This window comes from Ambystoma mexicanum, chromosome 3p (assembly GCF_040938575.1).
Source record: "Ambystoma mexicanum isolate Mex_15411 chromosome 3p, UKY_AmexF1_1, whole genome shotgun sequence".
In the NCBI taxonomy this organism is placed as follows: Eukaryota; Metazoa; Chordata; class Amphibia; order Caudata; family Ambystomatidae; genus Ambystoma; species Ambystoma mexicanum.
Genome location: NC_090925.1, coordinates 20,908,213 through 20,931,995, shown reverse-complemented (window position 1 = coordinate 20,931,995; position 23,783 = coordinate 20,908,213). Strand labels below are relative to the sequence as shown.

Below are 23,783 nucleotides of genomic sequence, written 5' to 3'. Positions count from 1 at the left end.
TGTACGCCCCTGCGGGAACACTCTCTGAATGAAGATAACGCACTGTGGTGGCATGTACGCCCCTGCGGGAACACGCTCTGAATGAAGATAACGCACTGTGGTGGCATGTACTCCCCTGCGGGAACACACTCTGAATGAAGATAACGCACTGTGGTGGCATGTACTCCCCATCGGGAACACTCTCTGAATGAAGATAACGCACTGTGGTGGCATGTACGCCCCTGCGGGAACACTCTCTGAATGAAGATAACGCACTGTGGTGACATGTACGCCCCTGCGGGAACACTCTGTGAATGAAGATAAAGCACTGTGGTGGCATGTACTCCCCTGCGGGAACACTCTGTGAATGAAGATAACGCACTGTGGTGGCATGTACTCCCCTGCGGGAACACTCTGTGAATGAAGATAACGCACTGTGGTGGCATGTACTCCCCTGCGGGAACACTCTGTGAATGAAGATAAAGCACTGTGGTGGCATGTACGCCCTTGCGGGAACACTCTCTGAATAAAGATAACGCACTGGGGTGGCATGTACTCCCCTGCGGGGACACTCTCTGAAGGAAGATAAAGCACACTGTGGTGGCATGTACGCCCCTGCGGGGACACTCTCTGAATGAAGATAAAGCGCTGTGGCGGCATGTACTCCCCTGCGGGGACACTCTCTGAAGGAAGATAATGCACTGTGGTGGCATGTACTCCCCTGCGGGAACACAATCTAAATGAAGATAATGCACTCTGGTGGCATGTGCGCCCCTGCGGGAACACTCTGTAAATGAAGATAACGCACTGTGGTGGCATGTACGCCCCTGCAGGAACACTCTCTGAAAGAAGATAATGCACTGTGGTGGCATGTACGCCCCTGCGGGAACACTCTCTGAAAGAAGATAACGCACTGTGGTGGCATGTACGCCCCTGCGGGAACACTCTCTGAATGAAGATAACGCACTGTGGTGGCATGTACGCCCCTGCGGGAACACTCTCTGAATGAAGATAACGCACTGTGGTGGCATGTACGCCCCTGCGGTAACACTCTCTGAATGAAGATAACGCACTGTGGTGGCATGTACGCCCCTGCGGGATCACTTTCTGAATGAAGATAACGCACTGTGGTGGCATGTACTCCCCTGCGGGAACACACTCTGAATGGAGATAACGCACTGTGGTGGCATGTACTTCCCTGCGGGAACACTCTCTGAATGAAGATAACGCACTGTGGTGGCATGTACGCCCCTGCGGGAACACTCTCTGAATGAAGATAACGCACTGTGGTGGCATGTACGCCCCTGCGGGAACACTCTCTGAATGAAGATAACGAACTGTGGTGGCATGTACTCCCCTGCGGGAACACTCGCTGAATGAAGATAACGCACTGTGGTGGCATGTACTCCCCTGCGGGAACACTCGCTGAATGAAAATAACGCACTGTGGTGGCATGTACTCCCCTGCAGGGACACTCTCTGAATGAAGATAACTCACTGTGGTGGCATGTACTCCCCTGCGGGAACACTCGCTGAATGAAGATAACACACTGTGGTGGCATGTACTCCCATGCAGGGACACTCTCTAAATGTCTCTCTGTTGATGCCTTTACAGCACGACCTGCAGCAGCTCCATGGGTGTCCTTCAGTGAGGACCGGGAAGGTGCACCCTATTTCCCAGACCAGCAGGGCCCCAAGAGCTGGACCATCAGCAGTGCTGCCATTACAAGTGAGTACCTGTGATTGCTTTCCTACAGTAGTGCCTGCAACCTCACCTCTCAGCGCTAGAAAGGATACTGGAACCTGCATTAGGGGTTACCTCACTATAGATCGCATTTCTCAGGAGTAAGGCCTGTGCGTTGTCTGCTTGTATATGTGCAATCTAACCTAAATAGTTCACCTTTTGCCTTGTCATAGTACATGTAGGTTTTTGTAATGCTCCAAATGAAGTCTAGATCATGTACGCTGCTTTATAATCCCTGCTCGCTGCCTGCCGCCACTCAACGCGATCAAGGCTTTACTAAGTGGTGGGCCAGCGATAACAATGGGATGACACCCACCTGCAGAAGCTCCTGTTTCCTTTGGTGATGTGCGAGGGTGATCCCTGGGGGGCACTGTGAGGTGGGCTGGCAATGCACCTCTTATGGTTATGGATTCCATCACCTGAGGATGCTCTTCTCGGGTCCATGTGACCGTGAACATGAGGTCACTTTGTTACAGAGTACAGCCATTTTTCATTTCTGCTCCACTGAGGTTATTTTATTGTCACTGGAGTCAAAATATATTTTAATTCATAAACAGACGTCCTGACGTCCTGATGAGGCGCCACACCATGTACCATCTGGAGGTATTGTTCTACCACGCAAGCGGCACATGTTAGGGAGAATTCTCATAGAAGTGCTAATTTCCCTTACCTTTTGAGACCCCCAGCAACTTTTCTGGATTTTTAGGACTTTAATTTTTTACCTGGAAAGAGTGTGAGCCTTTTTCCCCACTCTTTCATGTATTTTGATGTGTGTTTTCCTTTTGTGTTCTTGGGATATGGAGTTTTACACAACTCCATAGGCATCATCTTTTTCTTGTGTGTCACACAGCACCTTCAGTGCAGTGGCACAGGGGTGTCTTTCAGACTTCCCAAGGTTTAAATACCTTCTCTGGGACTGACTACTGTCTCCCAGAGCATGTGAAGTTAAATTGACTTTACTAGTCTTTTTAAATTTCTAGACCCAGCACACACTGCCTTACAGCAGAGTGCTGGAGGGAATAACTAGTGTTCCCTATGCCTAGAAAACTCATGTAGCCCTCATATGCTTCCCTTTCCTCTCAGAATGGCTGGTGGCAGTGGTATTATCATGATTTTCCCGACCGCGACCCGTTTAAACGCTCCGGTAGCTAAAATCCACCGGAGCCATGTTTTTCAAGATGGCGTCTGAACCCCCTCTGTAAAAACAGGTTCTGATCGACTTTTTTCACCATTTCTTTTTGGAAAGGTCCTTCTAGTGTTTGTCTCTGCGTGCCGAACCAGGTTTGGTCCCTTTGTTCGTTTGCCTTTGGTGGGTTTCAGTACTGAAGACCGCCTCTGGCGCCTGAGTGTCTGGGGTGGACAGGAAGTGAGGGAGGTGCCCGAAACTCCCTGTGCTTAGTCTCCTAGGAGACCTTAATGCACTTTGGCATGATTGGCTGGCTGACTGTCCGCAAAGGACAGCCACCCTGCTGGGCGAGTGGCAGCTAGGCTGGAATGAATGGGAGAAAACTGTTTAAAAGGCAGGTCTCTGGGACTTGGAAGGCAGAGTCGACCACTGGAACGAAAGCACCGGAGATGAACTGAAGGAAGACGACTGCTGCAACTCCTGGACCATTGGTTTGCCCGTGAAGCCCTGCTGCAGGTCCGAATAGCCTGAAACTCCCTCGACAGAGAAGCCCCTTCAAGGAAGACTTCTTCCCTTGAGCTGGTGGGAACAACCAACTCGCAAGCCACCCGGAAACCATCTCCATACTGGTCGAATTTTCTTCAGAGTACTGTTGAAAATCGGATAGCCAGTGAGGATACCAGTTTGTGGACTTTAAGGCACTCACACCTTAAACCGATGTTTTGCCAAGCTTGTGGATCCGTCCCCGTGCATTGCAGGAACCTCCCGACATCCTCCCTCTTGTCCCCACGACTGAGGCCCAGGAAAAGCAAGATCTGCAGGAACTGCCAGGAACAATTGCCTCAGCTGCAGCTTTTCTTCATTACCAAGGTACTGTGCGAACGCGGTTGAGAACACTCTTTTTCGTGCAAACTACTTCTAAGAACATTGGCAAAGACTTAACCGTTTACTACCAGAACTGTGCTATCCTATCCAAGACACTGATCCATTGACCTTGGCCCAGGCCTATTGAATTTAACTGCCTCTTGTAGTGAACTGAAACTATTTGCCCTGCCTAAAGAAAGTATTTGTGTTTAATTCTTATAACTTGTGTCTTTTACTCCCTTTTAAAGTTACTGAAGTGGCATTTTGCTCCCACTTCTGGGGAGCCTAACTTGTTCAGAAACTTATTGGTTTGGGTACTGGAGTGTATTAGAGTGTGATATATTTTGAGCTGCTTATTGCTAGTGGAATGTTTTCTAAATGACTGTGTATATAAATTAATATTGTTTTACCAAGAAACCTTGAGTAAGTGTTTGTTTGAACCACTGTGATTGCAAGTCCTTTGTGTAACACCTTTTACTGCTCACATCCCTCTTGAGAAAAGCCTGGCTGTTCAGCTCTGCTACCACAATACTGTGTAGTACAGACTTATACCAAAGGTGAGATTGTGCTTACACCTGTACTACTTTACCAAGTACTCCAGTCACCAGCACAAAGTTTGTGGTGATGTAAAGTGTATTCATTAGCAGACTTAGCCCTGAGGATGGACTGTTCTTTCACACAAGGACAAGGTGGTCCTGCGAACGGACCCTGTGTTCCTACCCAAGATGGTCACCGCTTTCCATCTAAACGAGGAGATAGTCTTACCCACGTTTTTCGTCGACCCGAAGGATGAGCCTCAGGGGGTCTTGCACTGTCTGGACGTCAGACATGCTCTGAAATTCTATCTGGACAGGACCAAGGACTTCTGCAAGTTGGATGCCCTGTTTGTCACATACGGTGGATCAAGGCCCGGTTATCAGGCTTTCAAGGCCTCTATAGCAAGGTGGATGGTTTCGGCCATTAAGAAGGCCTATAAGGGTCAGCACAAGCCATTGCAAGCTAACATGCATGCCCACGCGGTCAGAGCCAAGGCCAAGGCCATTGCATTCCAACGGCATGTCCAGTGGCAGGTCATCAGCAGGGCAGCCACCTGGGCGACCTCTTTGGCTTTCTGTAAGCACTACTGTTTGGACGCCGCCTCTAAGTCAGACGCAGCTTTCCGACAGGCGGTTCTAAGGAATCTGTTTGCTTAAGGAGGGTCTCCTCTCCACCCTAGGGCTACACTCAGTTGTAATTGCCAATACAGTATGGAGGAAAGGGGACGGGACGTAAGAGTAATTAATAGTTACTTACTGTAGTGACTAATGTACTCTTAGTCCATAGTCCCCTTTCCTCCATACATCCCACCATCCTCCCCCCTAATAATACTGGTGCCATTAAGCAATGTGAATATTGTCGACGCATCAATGGGGACTGAGGAGTGGCATCGGTGGGCAGAGTCAGGCCCCTACATTTAAAGGCGAAGAAGGGTTTTTTTCTGGTGAAAAAGGTTCCGTCTCCCGTCCCTAGCGAGGGACGCCCATACAGTATGGAGGAAAGGGGACTATGGACTAGGAGTGCGTTAGTCACTATGGTGAGTAACTATTAATTTACTCTCCTGCCAGGACTTTCTTATCCTATTACTTGGGTGCGTGTCCCAGACTCGCTGTATGCCTGGTTTACTCTTCTGCCACAGATTTCTTATCCTATTACTTGGGTGCGTGTCCCAGACTCGCTGTATACCTGGTTTACTCTTCTGCCAGGGCTTTCTTATCCTATTACTTGGGTGCGTGTCCCAGACTCGCTGTATGCCTGGTTTACTCTTCTGCCACAGCTTTCTTATCCTATTACTTGGGTGCGTGTCCCAGACTCGCTGTATACCTGGTTTACTCTTCTGCCACAGCTTTCTTATCCTATTACTTGGGTGCGTGTCCCAGACTCGCTGTATACCTGGTTTAGTCTTCTGCCAGGGCTTTCTTATCCTATTACTTGGGTGCGTGTCCCAGACTCGCTGTATACCTGGTTTACTCTTCTGTCAGGCTGAGAGATCCTGTTTGTGGTCCGCATAGGCTGCTGAACCCCCACAGTCCCCCCAAAGTGTAACACGCGGAACTTAGATCAGACACAGTTCTGCATGTTCCACTCCCAAGGGAAAGGGGGAAAGGGACAAAATAAGGAAAAACACCAGGTTGCTTTGAACTCATACTCCACCTGTAAGCATAGGACAGAGAAAATAGTTCTGTTTCGTTTTAAATGCTAATGATTACCTGGAAGTGTCTACTTTATCCACAACACATTATTCCCCAAAAAACCATACCTGGTAATCCTCTGCTGTTAGCTTAGAGGAGAAGACATACTTGGTCAGTGGACTGCAGCCTCAGACTCCGTCAGCTTCCAATTGCTGCACCTGTGAGCCACTGAGTATTGAGTCCAACTCTTTGCTAAGGCCTTAATCCAGATTACACTGCTTCCTGCCTTGGAGGCCCATGGTTGTAGAGTGGGAAAGTTCTCGGCTGAATTCTACTCACAGTTCTCTACTAGAATGAGTTATCTGTTCTGAGTTCTTAGAATTGTAGCTGTAAGAATTCTTCTTTAAACAATCTGTACAATGCATGCACTCTGAAACTGCTAATTATAAAGTCTCACCTTTATATGTGCTACTCTGGTCTCCACAATTTTGAAGTTCCAAAAAATGTGCACTCACTGGAAGGAAAACCGTGCTTGCAACCGCGCCTCCAAAGAAGTGATGACTTTCCGCGCATGCGCACAAACTCCGGTCCCGAAAAGAAAAATACTGCGCATGCGCGCTATTGTTCATGCTGCATACAGTGCCCGCGCACGCACAATGCTTTCAGGAGATGCCCGAGTCACTGCGCATGAGCGGTACACTCTTTGAGATGCCCGGCTCTCAGCGCACGCGTGAAACAGTAATGCGACGCCTGACTTTGTCTGATCCCGCACACGCGCGCCCTTAGTCAGGATTCTGTGGCTCAAAAACCTAACAACACCGTTTCTGAACACAACCTTTCGGATAACAAATGAACTTGGTGCTCTTTTCAGTGATTACACTGCTCTACACAGCTAATGGTCCATGGGCAGCGTGAGCAGCAGAAGTAAGAACTGCCACGCTCACAAGTGCCGTTCATGAACAGTTATTGTTTCTGATTGTTGGAGCAAGACGTTCACTCAACTAATCAGTTTGGAATCAACTTGCACGTAACATTTACATCAGTGCTGCCTCATAAACAAGAAGATCAGGGTTCACAAAGGGGATGGGGACCAGCATCAACATCCTGCTACTCAGCATATTAAAAACAAATTTACTGGAAGGGAACCTGAAACTCTACCTTGCGTTCATAGACCTCACCCAGGCCTTTGACTTAGTTAACAGATTGAAACTCTGGAAGAAACTAGTTGATTGGGAATGTCCGTCGGAGATTTTAGGTCCTTTACAATCTGTCCACTCCAACACCAGTGTACAAGTTCAGCTGAGCACTAGGGGGCTGCTATCTTCCGTGATCCCAACATCCAGAGGAGTCAAACAGGGTTGCTCCCGCTCTTTTTCTTGCTTACTTTGGTGACTACAAGGAAGCTAATACTGAGATAAGATCTTTTCCTCTGGTGGTTGACCAAACAAAAGTTCCTAGAATCCTTTACGCAGATGATCTAATACAACTGGATCAAACGCCAATCGGCCTACAACGTCAGCTTGCTTCCCTAACAAAGTACACCGCAGACAACGATTTAGAAGTCAACAAACATAAAACAAAGATAATGATTTTTGAAAAAAAGAGCCAGAAAAGTGGCAACCCATCTTGGTTCTTGTCAGGAGAGAAAGTGGGACAGGTTTTGAAAAGACTCAGCAATGCGACTTCATTTGTATGCAAAAATGAAAAATCTCATCTCACAAGCTAAAATTCTGGACAGGAAATATGGTCGCTTTTCACTGATCCCACTACTCAAGTTCCGTCAAGGGAAAGTGATTCCTACAATCACTTACGGAGCTGACGCTATGCCATCTCTCCCAGATCGAATATGACCTAGATTGGAAAGTCTGTTTTGGAGATCAGTTCTTAACCTTTCCGAAATCCACGCCGATAGCCTTGATTAGACGAGAACTGTCATTATCGTCCTTGGCGGCAATAGTAACTAGAGCAACAATAATGTTGTACCGGAAAATCAAGTATCCATCTAGCCCAACGATTTTTACCCTGGTCCAGGAAGAGCTGAGCTCAGGCAAGTGAAAAATGCTGGCCACCTGGAAGAACAGATGTAAACTAAATCAAGAAGTTTGTGGCAGCTCAATTGAAGAACAAGTTTCAAATCCAACTAAAACGTAAAAACGCATAGACGAAACAGATTGGATTGCCACCCTAGAGTAAGCATCCACTTACAAACTGACTTAGCATCTGCCCTCTACGGCCAGAAAATTAAATGAGGTTCAACCATTTCTTATAAAGCACCCTAATAGGAAAATGAGATCAACACTTCTCTGAGCTAGAATGAACCTGTTGCCTTCAAACGAGATCCTTTATATAAGAGGATTCTCCGCGACTAACAGATGTCGTTTTTGTAACTCAAAGGCAGCTTTTATTATTACAGAACCCCATACTCATCCCGCCACTTGGAGAAAGCTTGTTTCGTAGAAGAAGAGTTGTGGTGGGAACGGTTAATAGGGGGCTTCCGACCTTCTTGGGCGATAGCAGCGACAAAAATATTGGACCTAATCTTTAAGGACAAAGTAACGGAGCTCTTGCCAGAGGCTTGGAGAGGGTGCCAGAATGTGTAAAACATGAGTTTTGTGTTGGATGTACCGCTACCTCTTCATTTAGTTTCTACTTTTTTTTAATGTTGAAGATTGTTTATTGTCTCTTGTAAAAATCACTTTGGTGATTAAACCTTAATAAAAAAATAAAAAATAAAAATGTTACATGAGAATCTAGACAAAGGGGATACTAAGTAACCCCTCCAGCACTCTATTGTAAGATAGGGTGTGCGGGGTCTAGAAAGTTACAAATGCAAGTAAAGTCAATATCACTTTACTCTTCTGGGAAACAGTAGTTTATCCCAGAGAAATGTATTTAAACCTTTGGGAAATCTGAAAGACTTCCCTGGGCCACTGCACTGAAGGTGCTGTCTGACACAATGTAAAAGATGATGCCTATGGAGTTTGTCAGACTCCACAACCAAGAGAAACAGAGGTCAAATTCACATTAAAATACATGAGAGAGTGGGAAAAAGGGTCTCACTCTCTCCAGGTTAAAAAATCAAGTCCTCAAAATCTCTAAGGTGGAGGGAATTCGGCACATTTCTCAGAATTCTCCCTAACAGGAGGTCTCTAGACAAATCTGGTCCATGAAAGCCTCCTCCGAACAGGTTGACCCTTTTCTGCCTAAATCCATCAAGGACAACATTGATTCTCTTGCTCCAGCCTTGGCTGACCTCTGCAACCTCTCCTTCGCCACCAGAGTTTTCCCCAGTTCTCTCAAGCACTCTCTGGTGCACCCTCTGCTCAAAAATCCCTGTGCTGACCCTTCTATCCCCGCAAACCATTGCCCGATCTCTATCACTCCTTTCCTGGGCAACCTCCTGGAGAAATTAGCTATCTCACAGCTTACCCTCCACACTGAATCTGTTGGTTGTCTCCATGACCATCAGTCTGGCTTTAGAGCATCCACAGGCATGGTAGCTGCTCTTCTGAACACCAGTGAAGACCTGCTCTCAAATCTTGACTCTAACTCTCCTTCTGTCCGCATTCTTCTCGATCTCTCTACTGCCTTCGACACAGTAAACCACAACATCCTGATCGTGTGTCTCTGTGATACCCTGTGCATCACAGACCGGGGCCCTGGTGTGGCTTGCCTCCTTTCTCTCTGACTGTCCTTCCCATGTGGAACTTGGGCCCTTTCTCTCCTCTATCACTCTCTCTACTTGTGGTGTCCCCCAGGGATCTAACCTATCCCTGTGGTTCTTCAATGTCTACATGGCTCCTCTGGCCCACAGGATCTCTACCTTCACCTCTAACTTTCAGTGTTATGCGGATCACTTGCAGCTCTCTTTCAGTCTACCCTCAGCCTTCTTCCTCCTCGCTCATTCTTGACTGTCTGTCCGCTTTCCAATCTGGGTGTGCTGCTAATGATCTCTGCCTCAATGCCAGTAAGACAGAGATTGTCCTCATTGGGTCCCCTGCTCCTCCTTTCCCAATTTCTCACTGGCCACCCTTCCTTGGCCCTGCGCCTCTACCTACTAGTGAGGCAGAAAATCTAGGGGTCATCTTCAACTGTACTCTCTCCTTTTCTTCTCATATGTCGGACATCTCCAAAAAGTCCCACTACCAGCTGCACCTCCTCATCGGTATTCTACCTTTTCTGGCTTTCCTCCAAAGGCTCACCGTCTCCAGAGCCCTGGTTCCCTCTAGGCTAGACTACTGCAACAGCCTCTTTCTCAATCTTCCTACTTCTACTCTCCGTCTGCTACAACTCATCCAGAACTGAACGGCAAGACTTATCCTTGGCCTTAGGCCCAGGGACCGCATCTCTCTGCCACTGAAATCCCTTCACTTCTCCCCGTGGCTGCTAGGATCAAGTTTAATACCCTCTTTATAGCCCACAAGGCTTTCTGGGGCTGAGGCCCACTCTTCAAGACTCTATTCTTAAATACTCTCCTTCTAGAGCCCTCTGCTCGTATTCCTCCAACTCTTTGGGGGTGAGCCATTTTCCTAAGCAGAGATTTGGGGGTAGATCCTTATCCTCTGCAGGTGCCTCCCTTGGGAACAGCCTCCCTGCCTCTGTCCTTCTTGAGCCGGAGCTCCTTAAATTCTGGGAAACTCCGCAAGACCTTCCTCTTTGCTTCCTCCTTCGCTCTCCTTCTTCCCTGCTAACCTCCTCTTTTTCTCTCCTGCCTCACTCCTCCTTCCCTTCCTAACTCTGTTCAGTTTTTACTGACTGGTCGCCTGGTTCAACTTCAGAGCCTCACAGGTCCCAGGCACACATGCCAGTCTCTTCACTTGCCTCCGGGCCTCTGCACTATGTTCATTCAGACTACTGTACTTGCAACATATGCTCCATGAGAGGTGTAACCTCTCTGCACTTAACCCAGGGCCCTGCTGGACCGTGTGCACTTACCTCCCCCCTCCCACCCACATCTGTCTGTACACTTGCATAACCCGACTTTACTAGGACTAGTACGTTCTGTCTTGTCCCTCCTTTGTCTTCCCTCCCTAGTTTAGTTCGCTTGAAACACTTCATGCACTTGCACTAGGAGAAATACCATGTAAGATCATTCGGAAACTCAAAGCCTAAGAATCACTAGTCTATTCCCTTGCTTCCTTCCCACCTTGATGCGCTTTGAAGCACTTCACTTGTGTATAAGCGCTGTAGAAATAAACAATAAATAAAAATAAGTATTAGGCATTTGCCAGGCACTCAGGGATGTCATTTGGGGGTCGCCAGAGGTCACAACTGCGACCCCTGGGGCAACAGCTGCAACCCCTGGGACTACCTTGCGACCCCAACTTTAAAATAAATAAAAACATTTCCCCCCCAAAAGAAACGGGTGCTCCTGGTGCAGCGGGCACTCCCGCAGCGTGGGGGGACCCGCCACACCAGGTCTGGTAGGTGCCCGGCCCATTCCTCACCCATCAGGGCGAAGGCTGGGACGGGGAGGCACTCAGTACGGGTTGGAGTTGACCGTGACATGTGGCACAGGTCACCTGCCACGTTCAGCTCCGACCCCTTCTCCCTCGGCTTCCTTGCAGCTCACATGCAGGAACCAGGAAGCTCTTGCAGCTTCCTGGTTCCTGTTTGTGAGCAGCACGGAGGAGCTGAGTGGGCCTGGAAGGACGGACCGAAGCTGCAAGAAAAAGATGAGAAGGCTTTTTTTGGTAATATGTTTGTTTTGCATGTGTGAAGGGCATGTTAGATGTATGTATGTGAATGGTGGGTGAATGAGAAGTGATGTGATGTGTGTTTTTGAATGTTCTGGGTGGGTGGGTGTGTGCCTGTGCGCAGAGAATGTAATGAGAGAATGTAAGAGAAAGTGTGAGTGACTGATGGGTGGGTGAATGAGAAGTGATGAGATGTGTGTTTTTGAATGTTCTCGGTGAGTGGGTGGGTGGGTGCTTGCACCCTTTCCCTGCTTTTGGGTCACTTGCCCCTTCTCTGTGTTTCTTTCGCTTTAAAATGCCCTTCTTTTCTTGTCTCTGCATCTCTAGCGCCTTTCACTTTTCTCTTTTTGACTCTATGCCTCTAGCGCATTAAACCTAGCTTCTTTTCTGTTTTTAATATCGCAAAACACTTGCAATACGCTTTCCTTTAAACGTTCTTTACTTTCATGCCGTGTGCAACACCGTTTCAATTCCACTACACCCACCCGCACGCTACCGAGTTTCTGTCTTCCTTTTCTCATGAAACTCGCTGGTAAGCGCGGTGCTGGCAAGCGGTCTTCCTCCAGTTGTTTGGGTCGTAGGTCAGGGTCTCACCACCTGCCCCTCTGACACCCTTAGGACTGGCACACGTCCCAAGGAAACAAGCAGTTCCTTAAACACACCCAACAGCTTACCTCATTCCGGGTCCTTCGAGACACGGCTCCCTAACCACGCTGCAGCCCCTCTGGCATATCAGGTCAGCGTCTCTGCACTCTGCTCTTCTCCATGTTCTCCCAGGCTTCCTCAGTGCTTCCTTCTGCTGCTTGGGTCCCCTGCGCCACACTGCATCTCTAGCTCGCCCATTCACCTGTGCAGAACCATACTTTTTATAGTTCTCAGTGGAGTCAGGTGTGCACAGTAGGGGAAAAGTGCCTGACCTTGCCTGACTCTATTAGTGGGACAATGCAAAGGTGTTACATGGTTGGCCTCACTTAGTATTCCTATGTTGTTTGTATGGGTAATCCTCATTGCTCCTGATCGCCTCTTCGTCCCATTACTTATTGGAAATGGGGAGGGGGAGATGGGGTGTGATTGGAAATACTCCATTTAGTGTATAATTGGAAAAGGAGGAATACCCTGTCTCGTCCTTGGGCATTCTCCTCCCAATCCCCCATTACTCCCCACTCAGATGATCCTCCCTCGCTTGTTCACGCACCCAGGGTCGGTATCCAAAGCAATGGCCCTTCCCTGGCCTCAAGAATGGAAGATCCCGGGCAGTAGGTGGAGAATACCATCAGTTTTCTTCCAAATACATACACGAAGCCACAAACCCACAAATGTTCACTTTGATATATATATATAGATTAATTTTGTAATATTATTTTTTAACAGCGGAACTTTCAGCGAACACCGGAGTTCTTTCATTCAAAGTAAAGGAAGAAGAAGAGGCCTATTTTGTTGACTTTTCGTCTGCGGTGGCAAGAGAAAGGCTCAACTACCCCCCAGGTGAGAAGCCACACTTGTGGTGAAAATACACGAATACTATCGGAGACGTGCCCTCCCCCACACACTTCTTCTAATGACTCTTTGTAGAATGTCATTCCAAGAGGACTTCCTTGAGCTTTTTGCCTAGAGCTGCACCCTTATACCGGATGCCTCTGTTCATTTGGGCACCCACCTTCTGGAAGGATTTCTTTTGTTTTTCTTATAGTGAACTTATTTGGCAATGGGCTGTGCCTGCCAGACATTCCCAGTAGACAGATGGCTGCTCCGCTGCTGTGATGTTGGCCTGTCATTTTTTAAATCATTTGTAGATGCTCATTGTTGTGTTACCCCATGTGATGTCCCAGAGACTTGCAAGGTGCAAGCCATGTCTCTGGGCGCAGTAATGCCTAATATTCTTGCTGTGACTTTAATTTTAAGGATCTTGTCTGGTCAGGTAGAGGACGGAGGCCGCCTCCATGCCACAGCTTGGGTGCAGAACCGACTTTAAGTGATGGAACTGGGACACTGTCGCCATAATATGATGCGCAGCGCCGAAGCCTATACGCCCAGGTGCAGCGCATTAAGCATTTGAGAACTCAGCACCAACACCCTGGCGCATTTATCACGTGACGGCTTCCCCCATCATGCCATCATGGAACACCTGCAGCACTGGCTTAACCTATGCAAGATCTGAGAACTCCGGCCATAGAATGTATGCCATGCTAGAAATCACTGATTATTGTACAAACTGGCTATCCCTCGTCTCCTCAAAAGCCACTCTGCGTCCCTCTTTGTACATGTTGCTAAACGTTGGGGGCTTTCTGTGAGCCACTGGCGAGCCTGAACAGCCACTATGACAGCCGTTGAGGTGCCTTGCTTTAAGTGTAGCAGTTGAGTTGCTTATAGATGGAGTCTGGCTGGATGCTGTTTTGTAGGATGGTTCTTTAAAGCAGTGCTTTGTTCGGCTAATATAAGAATTGCGGAGTGTTGTAATCAAGAGATGCTCAGTGCGTTGGTGCAGTAAAGCAATCACATGCCCATTTCCTGCCCTCCTGGGCCAGATATAGCGATACTCTGCATGTCAAAGAGGTGCTCAACCCATGTGTTATATGCTGGAATTACGTTCGAGATATTGACATCATTTGCTGTGCCCCGGTATTCCCTGGCATGAAATGCTCAGGTCGTAGCAGTGCATGTCAGGGATTACCATCATAAGCCCAGGTTCAAGCACCATATGCCAGTGCTGATATGACATGCCCAAGTACTCTCACCACGGTGCACCCCACACAAGCAGTTATCAACATCATAGGCCCAGGTGATATGTCAATGTCCTCACACCATACTCTCAAGTGCTTGCTCCACCCTCCAGCCCCCCCCCCACACACACACATGAAGTCAGGCATACAGAAGTGTACGCTGACAGGCTCACACATGCCCACACTAGAAATCACACACACGTATTGGCATATCCACTCACACGCCCACATATTCACAGAAATGCAAATATAATTCCACACCTTTACCGGCATACTTATGTTAAGACGGATTTCTGAACTCTGACCTGGTGGGCAGAGGTTCAGAACGCCAGCCTAGTTTCTTGGAACAGGGTAACGTCTGGACAAGCCAGACCAATCAGGGTAGCGATGGCGGCGATCAAGACTAGGTCTCAGGAGGAGTGAGGGTGACTGAAAGCCCTCAGTGAGCACACAGAGTAAAGGACACTTACAAATTATCCCAGTCAGGTGTATATTTATTTATTTATTTATTTGTGTTGCGCCGGTAGCTCTCGAGCTTCGGGGCGCAGAGACAAGAACACGAAGACAAAAAGTAAGACAATAAAACACGTAGCACGAGACATTAGGGCTGCATAGGTAGGTGGGCAGATTGTAGAATATGTATTACTTGAAGATGTGGGTTTTCAGTTGTTTGCGAAAGCGTTGGTAATTGGCTTCCATCCTTAACTGGCAAGGGAGGTTGTTCCAAAGGCCTGCTGCAGTTATAGGGAAGGATTTACCCGCCCCGTTTTTAAGTCTGAAGGGAGCTACCACTATCAGACCTTATTTGGCTGATCTTAGCTCTCTCGTAGGTTTGTATGGAATGATTTTAGTTTTCAGGTATGCAGGGGCTTTGCCAAAAATACACCTATGCGTGAGCATGAGGGATTTAAATTGGACTCTCTCTTCAATGTTTAGCCAGTGAAGTTCCTTCCTGGCTTCGCTGATGTGCTGATTCCTGGCTTTTTGCTTAATGATTCTCACTGCATTGTTTTGCAGAACTTCGTAGCTGTGGTAGCAGTTTTTATTTGATCCTAGATTTAGGGCATTGCCATAGTCTAGGCGAGATAAGATGGTAGCTCTTGCGACCGTGGCGCTATTTTCCTGAGATAAGTAGGGTTTTATGGCTTTTAGTAGGTGCAGGTGGTATGAGCACGTTTTTTTAACGTAAAGGGTTTGAGCATCTGATCCCAGGGATGCTTCTAGCATAATCCCCAAGATTTTAACCTTGTTTAGGACCTTAATTTGGGTATTTTTGATGGTGAAGGTGTTGTATGCAGGATGGAGCTTAGATCTGACTAGATTGGAGCTAAAGACCATAAGCTCTGTTTTGTTGCCGTTTAGGCACATCCAATTTTGGTCCTTCCATTGCTCTACCGTGTTGTAAACTAGGCTTAGCTTTTTGTTGTCCTTTTGATGGTCTCCACTTAGTTCAATTACCAGCTGAGTGTCATCAGCGTAATTGGTAAAGAACATGTTGATGTTGTCGAGGACTATGCATAGAAACCTAAGGTAGAGGTTAAACAGGAGTGGGGACATGCTGGCACCCTGTGGGACTCCACATGGGATTTCTTTTTCTATTGAGAATAGATTTCCCCAATGAACTCTAGATGTTCTGTTTTGTAGGAAAGACATGATCCCGCTTATTGCTTCATCTGAGCAGTTTGCTGTTTTTTTTGCACTGTCTTGAGTAAGTTGTGATCTAATAGGTCGAAAGCAGCGCTCAGGTCCAAGAGGACGAGCAAGCCGGCTTTCCCCTGATCAATGATGTTGAGCATCTTGGTCTGTAGATCCAGCATAGCTGTTTGTGTGCTATGCGCTGGTCGAAAGCCAGACTGTTGGTGGTGGAGGAGGTCTGAGCTTTCTACGTGTTCTTGGAGCTGTGTCGTGGCAATCTTGACCATTATTTTAAGTATAAAGTTGCAATTGGTTATGGGCCTTAGGTTGTTTGGGTCCCTTTGGTCTAGATTCGTTTTTTTTAACAAGGGGGGTGACTGTTACCCTTTTTATATTTTTAGGCACGATTTGATCACGGAAAGATGAGTTTATCTCTTTGGTGAAGGCTGGTGCAAAGATGTCAGGGTGGTAAGATGATGCTGGCCGGGAGTATGTTTCCGGCACAAGTGGTGGGTTTCATGGATGCCAGGGCTTTTATCATGTCGTTGGTAGTGATGGTCTTGAACCTAAATTGGGTCGTCTGGTGAGTAAGTTCCTCTGGTAAGACTTGAGTGGGTGACTTAGTAGACGCTTGGGATTTGGCTATAATATTCCTGGCCTTATCAATTTTGTTAAAAAATGCTATCTGAGTTGCGTCACATTCTTCTTGGGTGGGCGAGAATGTGGGGGTGATGCCTTTTGGTTTATCAATAGATTTCAATATATTGAAGAGTTTGCTGGTGGAGTTGGCTGCCACTGAGATCTGTGTGTCATAGTAGTTCTTTTTTGCGTCAATTATCATTTCTTTATAGGTTTTCTCACTGATTTTCCAAAGTGTTTTCTTGTCCGATGTGGGTTCTTTTTTCCACTCATTTTCCCTTTTTCTTTTGAGTTTTTTCTGTTCGAGGAGTTCCTCTGTGAACCACTCATGTTGTATGTCCTTGGGCCTAGAGGTTTTGGTTAGGAGTGGAGCTTCTAGGTCCACTAGGGCCTGTAGGTGGCTAAGTAAGTTGGATAGGGTGGCCTCGCATGTGTCTTTTTTTCCCTGTGTTTCAAATGTGTCTAGACATTGCATCAGGTGCTCCTTGCTGATGTTTTTATAATTCCGCAGTGTTTTTTGAACAGGGAGGTTGGGAAGTTTGGGTTTTTGAGTGGGGGCGGGAGATATGGAAGGTCACACTGTAGTGGTCCGACCATATACATGGGTCAGTAATATATACTTGGGATAAGAGTTTGTTGGTAACAACCCAGTAGATGACCATTGTCCATGGTGGGATCGGTGTTCATCACTTGATAGTTTGTTATTCAAGAGTTTCTCCAGTTTAATGGCCTCTTTGTCTTTGGGGTCTCCCCGCCACTGATTGAGATCTCCTAGGAGTAGAGTGGCAGTGTTGGGTCCTTTGATCATGTTGAGTTGGTGTGTTATTTCCTCATTAAAGTTGGGCATGGAGGTAGGTGATCTGTAAACAACAATTAAGTTGAGGCTACTATTATTGGTTTGGAGGTGTTTAAGGTGGAGGATTTCAGTACCATTGCATTGTATTTTAGTCGGGAACAGTTGAATGGTGTCTTTGGCAATAACTGCCACACCACCCCCTTGTCCTGATTCTCTGTTGGTGTAGTATATGGTGTAGCCCTCGGGGACCGCTAGGTCGCAGGTGGGGCTGTCTGGCTCTTTTAGCCAGGTCTCGGTGATACACATGATATCGATATTTTCCACAGATATCTTATCATGAACGCTGAAGGCGTGTTTGTTGAGGGAGCGTGTATTGAGAAGACAGATCTTTAGATCTGGGGAGGATGGGAGGGCACTTTCTTATTGATGAAGGTCTGTGATGTTCTTTTTTCACGTCTCTTAATTGCCAGCGATTCTGTGGCAGTAATATTCGTGTCAGGACTAATTCTTTCGAGGATTGAGTCACAGGCGGCTTTGGCAAGCTTTGTGTTTTGGTAGTTGTGCACGATGGTAGCAGCTATATCAAAGGATAGTTGCCCCATGGTTGTTTTTAATTAGCTGTGGTTCCTGGGCAGTGTGGTGTGCACCGGACGCTGTGGACAGCGAGGACCGGCGCAAGACCGGCTTGACCCAGAAGCGCCGGTGCTGAAGCGCCTGACGTTCCTTTAAGAGGGATGTTGGTGCTTCTGGAAGTTGAAGTCCCAATATGTCTTTCAGCCAATGGCAGAGGCTGAAACAGCCTTCTACTCACGTGAGCTGTATTAAAGAGTAGTTTAACACGCGCCACGAAGCGGCTGGCGTTTGCCTGAGCAACTGTACAACTCGGAGCCCCAGAGTCAGCAGAGCAGGGACTCGCAGGTGAGTTGTGTGGGAGCGTCTATTAGCTACCAGTGCTTGAACTAATTTTAGCACTTAGAGGCTTGCACAGAAGCTTTTTTCAAAACAGGGCAAAGTGTCAGCAAATATATATATTAAAAATACAAACACATTGATTTCAAGGCCTTTGAGTTTCAACACAATAGTTATTAACAGTAACACATCTAAACCAACACAATCCTACTAAAATACATATGTACAAGACCAAAGGGGCCAAAAGGGTTAATGCACGAAAGGGGTCCACAACCTAGAAAAAGGAATGAAGCAGATTATGCAAAAAGTCTTTAGGCAGTTCTGCAGTAATCACAAGCCTAACTGAAAGGCAGTCCAGTCCCTAAAATTAGAGGAGCCTATTGCTCAAATGTACTTACAATGCTGGTGCACATGTTAGTGCAGATGGCCAAAACAGGGTCTTTTGGAGGGTCTGTAGCAGCTCGAGAAGGCAGGTGAGGTGATGCAATATAAGTTCCTACTATTCGAGGAGGGTCTCCCCAACAGGGCAGAGCACGTTCCAAGAGTTGGGAATAGTTTGCTAACTCAGGCTAGCAGTGGAAAGGAGAGAGGCTCTCAGAGGCCACCCGTGCGTAAAAATGGATGGATGCACTAGGGTCCACTGGTAAGGCTTGTAATTACTTACCGACCCCTGATGCTCTCTTGACCAAACTTCGACACTCAAGTCCAATTCGGTTGCAGGTACAAATGCGGCAATCTCGTGGCGCTGCGTTTTCAGGTGTAAAGTTACAGCGTTGATTCCCAAACAGGACAGTGGTGAATTCTCCGTTCCTGATGAATGGATCAGGCCAGTTTCACTGTAGAAGGCTTCAGGGCACAGAGGGTCACAGCTGCAATGTACTTGCAAAGTTGGTCACCACGACTGGGCGACATGGTAACCGCATGTACTCCGGTTAGGGCGCTCCCTCTTTACTCCAGACCTGGGAACGCCAAGTGTACGAAATTCGGTGTGAAAGTGCCGTGATCGCAGAGCTTGCGATGTACCAAGTTTCGACGGCCTCCTCGAAACGGCAGCGGTCACAGAGCAAAGATCTGTCGCAAGCTGGTCAGCCCACTGGTTGGCCCAGGGACACTTCCAAGAAGGCTTACTTGCAGGGTTTGATGAAGGTGTCGAGAATAGTTAGTCCCACTATTCTAATGGGCCAAGCGTCTTCACAGACCTACTAGTTCGATCAGATGCAGAGGGGTCCAGAGGGACAACAGCGGGCTCAGAGTGCCAAACCTTCCAGCGGGTCACCAGCAGTTCCTCGACTCTGCTTCATAGGTTCAGGATACTTGGATCCTATCCTTCGTTCTTAGAGAACTCTAGAGATTGACATGGTATGGGTGTTTGGAGCCTTCTCTTATCCAAAATCTCCTTCGCGCCAAAACGAAGAGGACCCAATGGGAGATCTGCTCACGTGCAGGCATACCATACATGGACCAATCATGGACTATGGTGGTCCCAGGCATTCACAGCACACCAGACTCTCTGCCACCCAGGATGTGTTTTGGAACCACACAGTCCAGCCCACATCCTGGAAGCACACACACAAGGCATGTAGAAGCCAGCAAAAGCTTGGCGTTTTGTGGGAGAATGCATGCCCAAATAAGGACTGACCCAGGTCGGCTCGACCTGGGGAAGGTGAAGTGGCAAGATGGCCAAAGGACAGGACAAAGAACCTCGTGGCACAGCCATTTTGGAGCCAGGCCACCTATTTGTGCCAAATGCGATTTACCTGGCAGGAAAGGGTTAACAATACATAAAAAGATAAGCTGCCACCAGCCATCTCGAAGGACACCTGCACTTCTCCTAAAAAATCCTCCGAGAGAATCTAGGACCTTTAGAAATGACAGGAAGACCCAAGTGCACTGTACTGTAAGGTTCTTTGTGCACTTGCAACATGTTGCAGAAAAGCTACAACATTGACAAGGACTAAGGGAAACAAACTCTCCCAGTACTGACTGTCTTAAGGGCATGTCAGTTTCCCCAAAAGAAGTGAGCGAAAGCCCAGAGGAGTGCGGCTGAGGGCTGCGCTGCTCTGGCAAAGTCAAGTTGGGGGGTGCACAACTGGAGGGAAAATTACACATGAAATGGAAATCGTTCCTAACAACATACACACAGAATAAACTGATACAGAGGCATACACATAAACACATATACACTGACCCATGCATGAACATGGCCTGAGAAACAGATGTGCACCTACACAAACATGTACATTGTTAAATGCATGGAGATGCTGGGCTGGTGTCTAGTAGATTAGTGCTTGCTACCAATGTTGAACTATTCAGTTTCCCAGCATTCCCCGTACCGAATAGGGGCAGGAAAGTAAGTGTCTGCCATGCACAGGTAAACCTGGAAGTGAGGCCGGGGGCTGAGACAGGAACAGAAATCAGCTGACATATGCGAGGAATCCTGCAGAGTCATTACTGACCCCCCCTACCCCCCAGTCTAACATCTCCTCCCATGTGGGAAGGCAGTCACTACCTCATCCTGACTCTGGGGGCGGTATCAGGAGGGGACATGGGAGGAGATGGCTAACAGAGAGATGTGATGACTCTGGGGGCGGTATCAGGAGGGGACATGGGAGGAGATGGCTACCAGAGAGATATGATGACTCTGGGGGTGCTATCAGGAGGGGACATGGGAGGAGATGGCTACCAGAGAGATGTGATGACTCTGGAGGCGGTATCAGGAGGGGACATGGGAGGAGATGGCTACCAGAGAGATGTGATGACTCTGGGGGTGCTATCAGGAGGGGACATGGGAGGAGATGGCTACCAGAGAGATGTGATGACTCTGGGGGCGGTATCAGGAGGGGACATGGGAGGAGATGGCTACCAGAGAGATGTGATGACTCTGGGGGTGCTATCAGGAGGGGACATGGGAGGAGATGGCTACCAGAGAGATGTGATGACTCTGGGGGCGGTATCAGGAGGGGACATGGGAGGAGATGGCTACCAGAGATATGTGATGACTCTGGGGGTGCTATCAGGAGGGGACATGGGAGGATATGGCTACCAGAGAGATGTGATGACTCTGGGGGCGGTATCAGGAGAGGACATGGGAGGAGATGGCTACCAGAGAGATGTGATGACTCTGGGGGTGCTATCAGGAGGGTACATGGGAGGACATAGCTACCAGAGAGATGTGATGACTCTAGGGGCGGTATCAGGAGGGGACATGGGAAGAGATGGCTACCAGATAGATGTGATGACTCTAGGGGCGGTATCAGGAGGGGACATGGGAGGAGATGGCTACCAGAGAGATGTGATGACTCTGGGAGCGGTATCAGGAGGGGACATGGGAGGAGATGGCAACCAGAGAGATGTGATGACTCTGGGAGCGGTATCAGGATGGGACATGGGAGGAGATGGCTACCAGAGAGATGTGATGACTCTGGGGGTGCTATCAGGAGGGGACATGGGAGGATATGGCTACCAGAGAGATGTGATGACTCTGGGGGATGGTAAGGAGGGGACATGGGAGGAGATGGCTACCAGAGAGATGTGATGACTCTGGGGGATGGTAAGGAGGGGACATGGGAGGAGATGGCTACCAGAGAGATGTGATGACTCTGGGGGTGGCATCAGGAGGGGGAATGGGAGGAGATGGCTACCAGAGAGATGTGATGACTCTGGGAGCGGTATCAGGAGGGGACATGGGAGGAGATGGCTACCAGAGAGATGTGATGACTCTGGGGGTGCTTTCCGGAGGGGACATGGGAAGAGATGGCTACCAGAGAGATGTGATGACTCTGGGGGTGCTATCAGGAGGGGCCATGGGAGGAGATGGCTACCAGAGTGATGTGATGACTCTGGGGGATGGTATCAGGAGGGGACATGGGAGGAGATGGCTACCAGAGAGATGTGATGACTCTGGGGGTGCCGTCGGGAGGGCACATGGGAGGGGATGGTGACCAGAGAGATGTGATGACTCTGGGGGCGGTGTCAGGAGGGGAAATGGGAGGAGATGGCTACCAGAGAGATGTGATGACTCTGGAGGCGGCATCAGGAGTGGACATGGGAGGAGATGGCTACCAGAGAGATGTGATGACTCTGGGGGTGACATCAGGAGGGGACATGGGAGGAGATGGCTACCAGAGAGATGTGATGACTCTGGGGGTGCTATCAGGAGGGGACATAGGAGGAGATGGCTACCAGAAAGATGTGATGACTCTGGGGGTGGCATCAGGAGGGGGAATGGGAGGAGATGGCTACCAGAGAGATGTGATGACTCTGGGGGTGCTATCAAGAGGGGACATGGGAGGAGATGGCTACCAGAGAGATGTGATGACTCTGGGAGCGGTATCAGGAGGGGACATGGGAGGAGATGGCTACCAGAGAGATGTGATGACTCTGGGAGCGGTATCAGGAGGGGAAATGGGAGGAGATGGCTACCAGAGAGATATGGTGCCAGGACGGGACATGAGAGGAGATGGCTACCAGAGAGATGTGGTGCCAGGAGGGGACATGGGAGGAGATGGCTATCAGAGAGATGTGGTGCCAGGTGGGGACATGGAGGAGATGGCTACCAGAGAGATGTGATGACTCTGGGGGTGGAATCAGGAGGGGACATGGGAGGAGATGGCTACCAGAGAGATGTGATGGCTCTGGAGGCGGCATCAGGAGGGGACATGGGAGGAGATGGTTACCAGAGAGATGTGATGACTCTGGGGGTGCTATCAGGAGGGGACATGGGAGGAGATGGCTACCAGAGAGATGTGATGACTCTGGGGGTGCTATCAGGAGGGGACATGGGAGGAGATGGCTACCAGAGAGATGTGATGACTCTGGGAGCGGTATCAGGAGGGGACATGGAAGGAGATGGCTACCAGAGAGATGTGATGACTCTGGAGGTGGCATCAGGAGGGGGAATGGGAGGAGATGGCTATCAGAGAGATGTGGTGCCAGGAGGGGACATGGGAGGAGATGGCTATCAGAGAGATGTGGTGCCAGGAGGGGACATGGGAGGAGATGGCTATCAGAGAGATGTGGTGCCAGGTGGGGACATGGAGGAGATGGCTACCAGAGAGATGTGATGACTCTGGGGGATGGTATCAGGAGGGCACATGGGAGGAGATGGCTACCAGTGAGATGTGATGACTCTGGGGGATGGTATCAGGAGGGGGCATGGGAGGAGATGGCTACCAGAGAGATGTGATGACTCTGGGGGATGGTATCAGGAGGGGACATGGGAGGAGATGGCGAACAGACAGATGTGATGACTCTGGGGGTGGCATCAGGAGTGGACATGGGAGGAGATGGCGAACAGAGAGATGTGATGACTCTGGGGGTGCTATCAGGAGGGGGCACGGGAGGAGATGGCTACCAGAGAGATGTGATGACTCTGGGGGATGGTATCAGGAGGGGACATGGGAGGAGATGGCTACCAGAGAGATGTGATGACTCTGGGGGTGGCATCAGGAGGGGGAATGGGAGGAGATGGCTGCCAGAGAGATGTGATGACTCTGGGGGTGCTATCAG

General features: G+C 48.7%; 1 protein-coding gene across 4 annotated transcripts in view; it reads left to right on the top strand.

The window, feature by feature from the left end:
* LOC138580084 (zinc finger protein 282-like) overlaps positions 1–23,783 on the top strand; it is a 297,623-nt gene that overhangs the window by 246,617 nt on the left and 27,223 nt on the right. For 2 of the 4 annotated variants that reach the window (XM_069650346.1, XM_069650349.1), the window contains exons 7-8: positions 1,594–1,707; positions 12,948–13,061. In XM_069650346.1, coding sequence (XP_069506447.1) covers positions 1,594–1,707; positions 12,948–13,061 — 228 coding nt within the window. The remainder of the gene's footprint in view (positions 1–1,593; positions 1,708–12,947; positions 13,062–23,783) is intronic. The other 2 variants (XM_069650348.1, XM_069650347.1) reach the window with 1 other exon arrangement.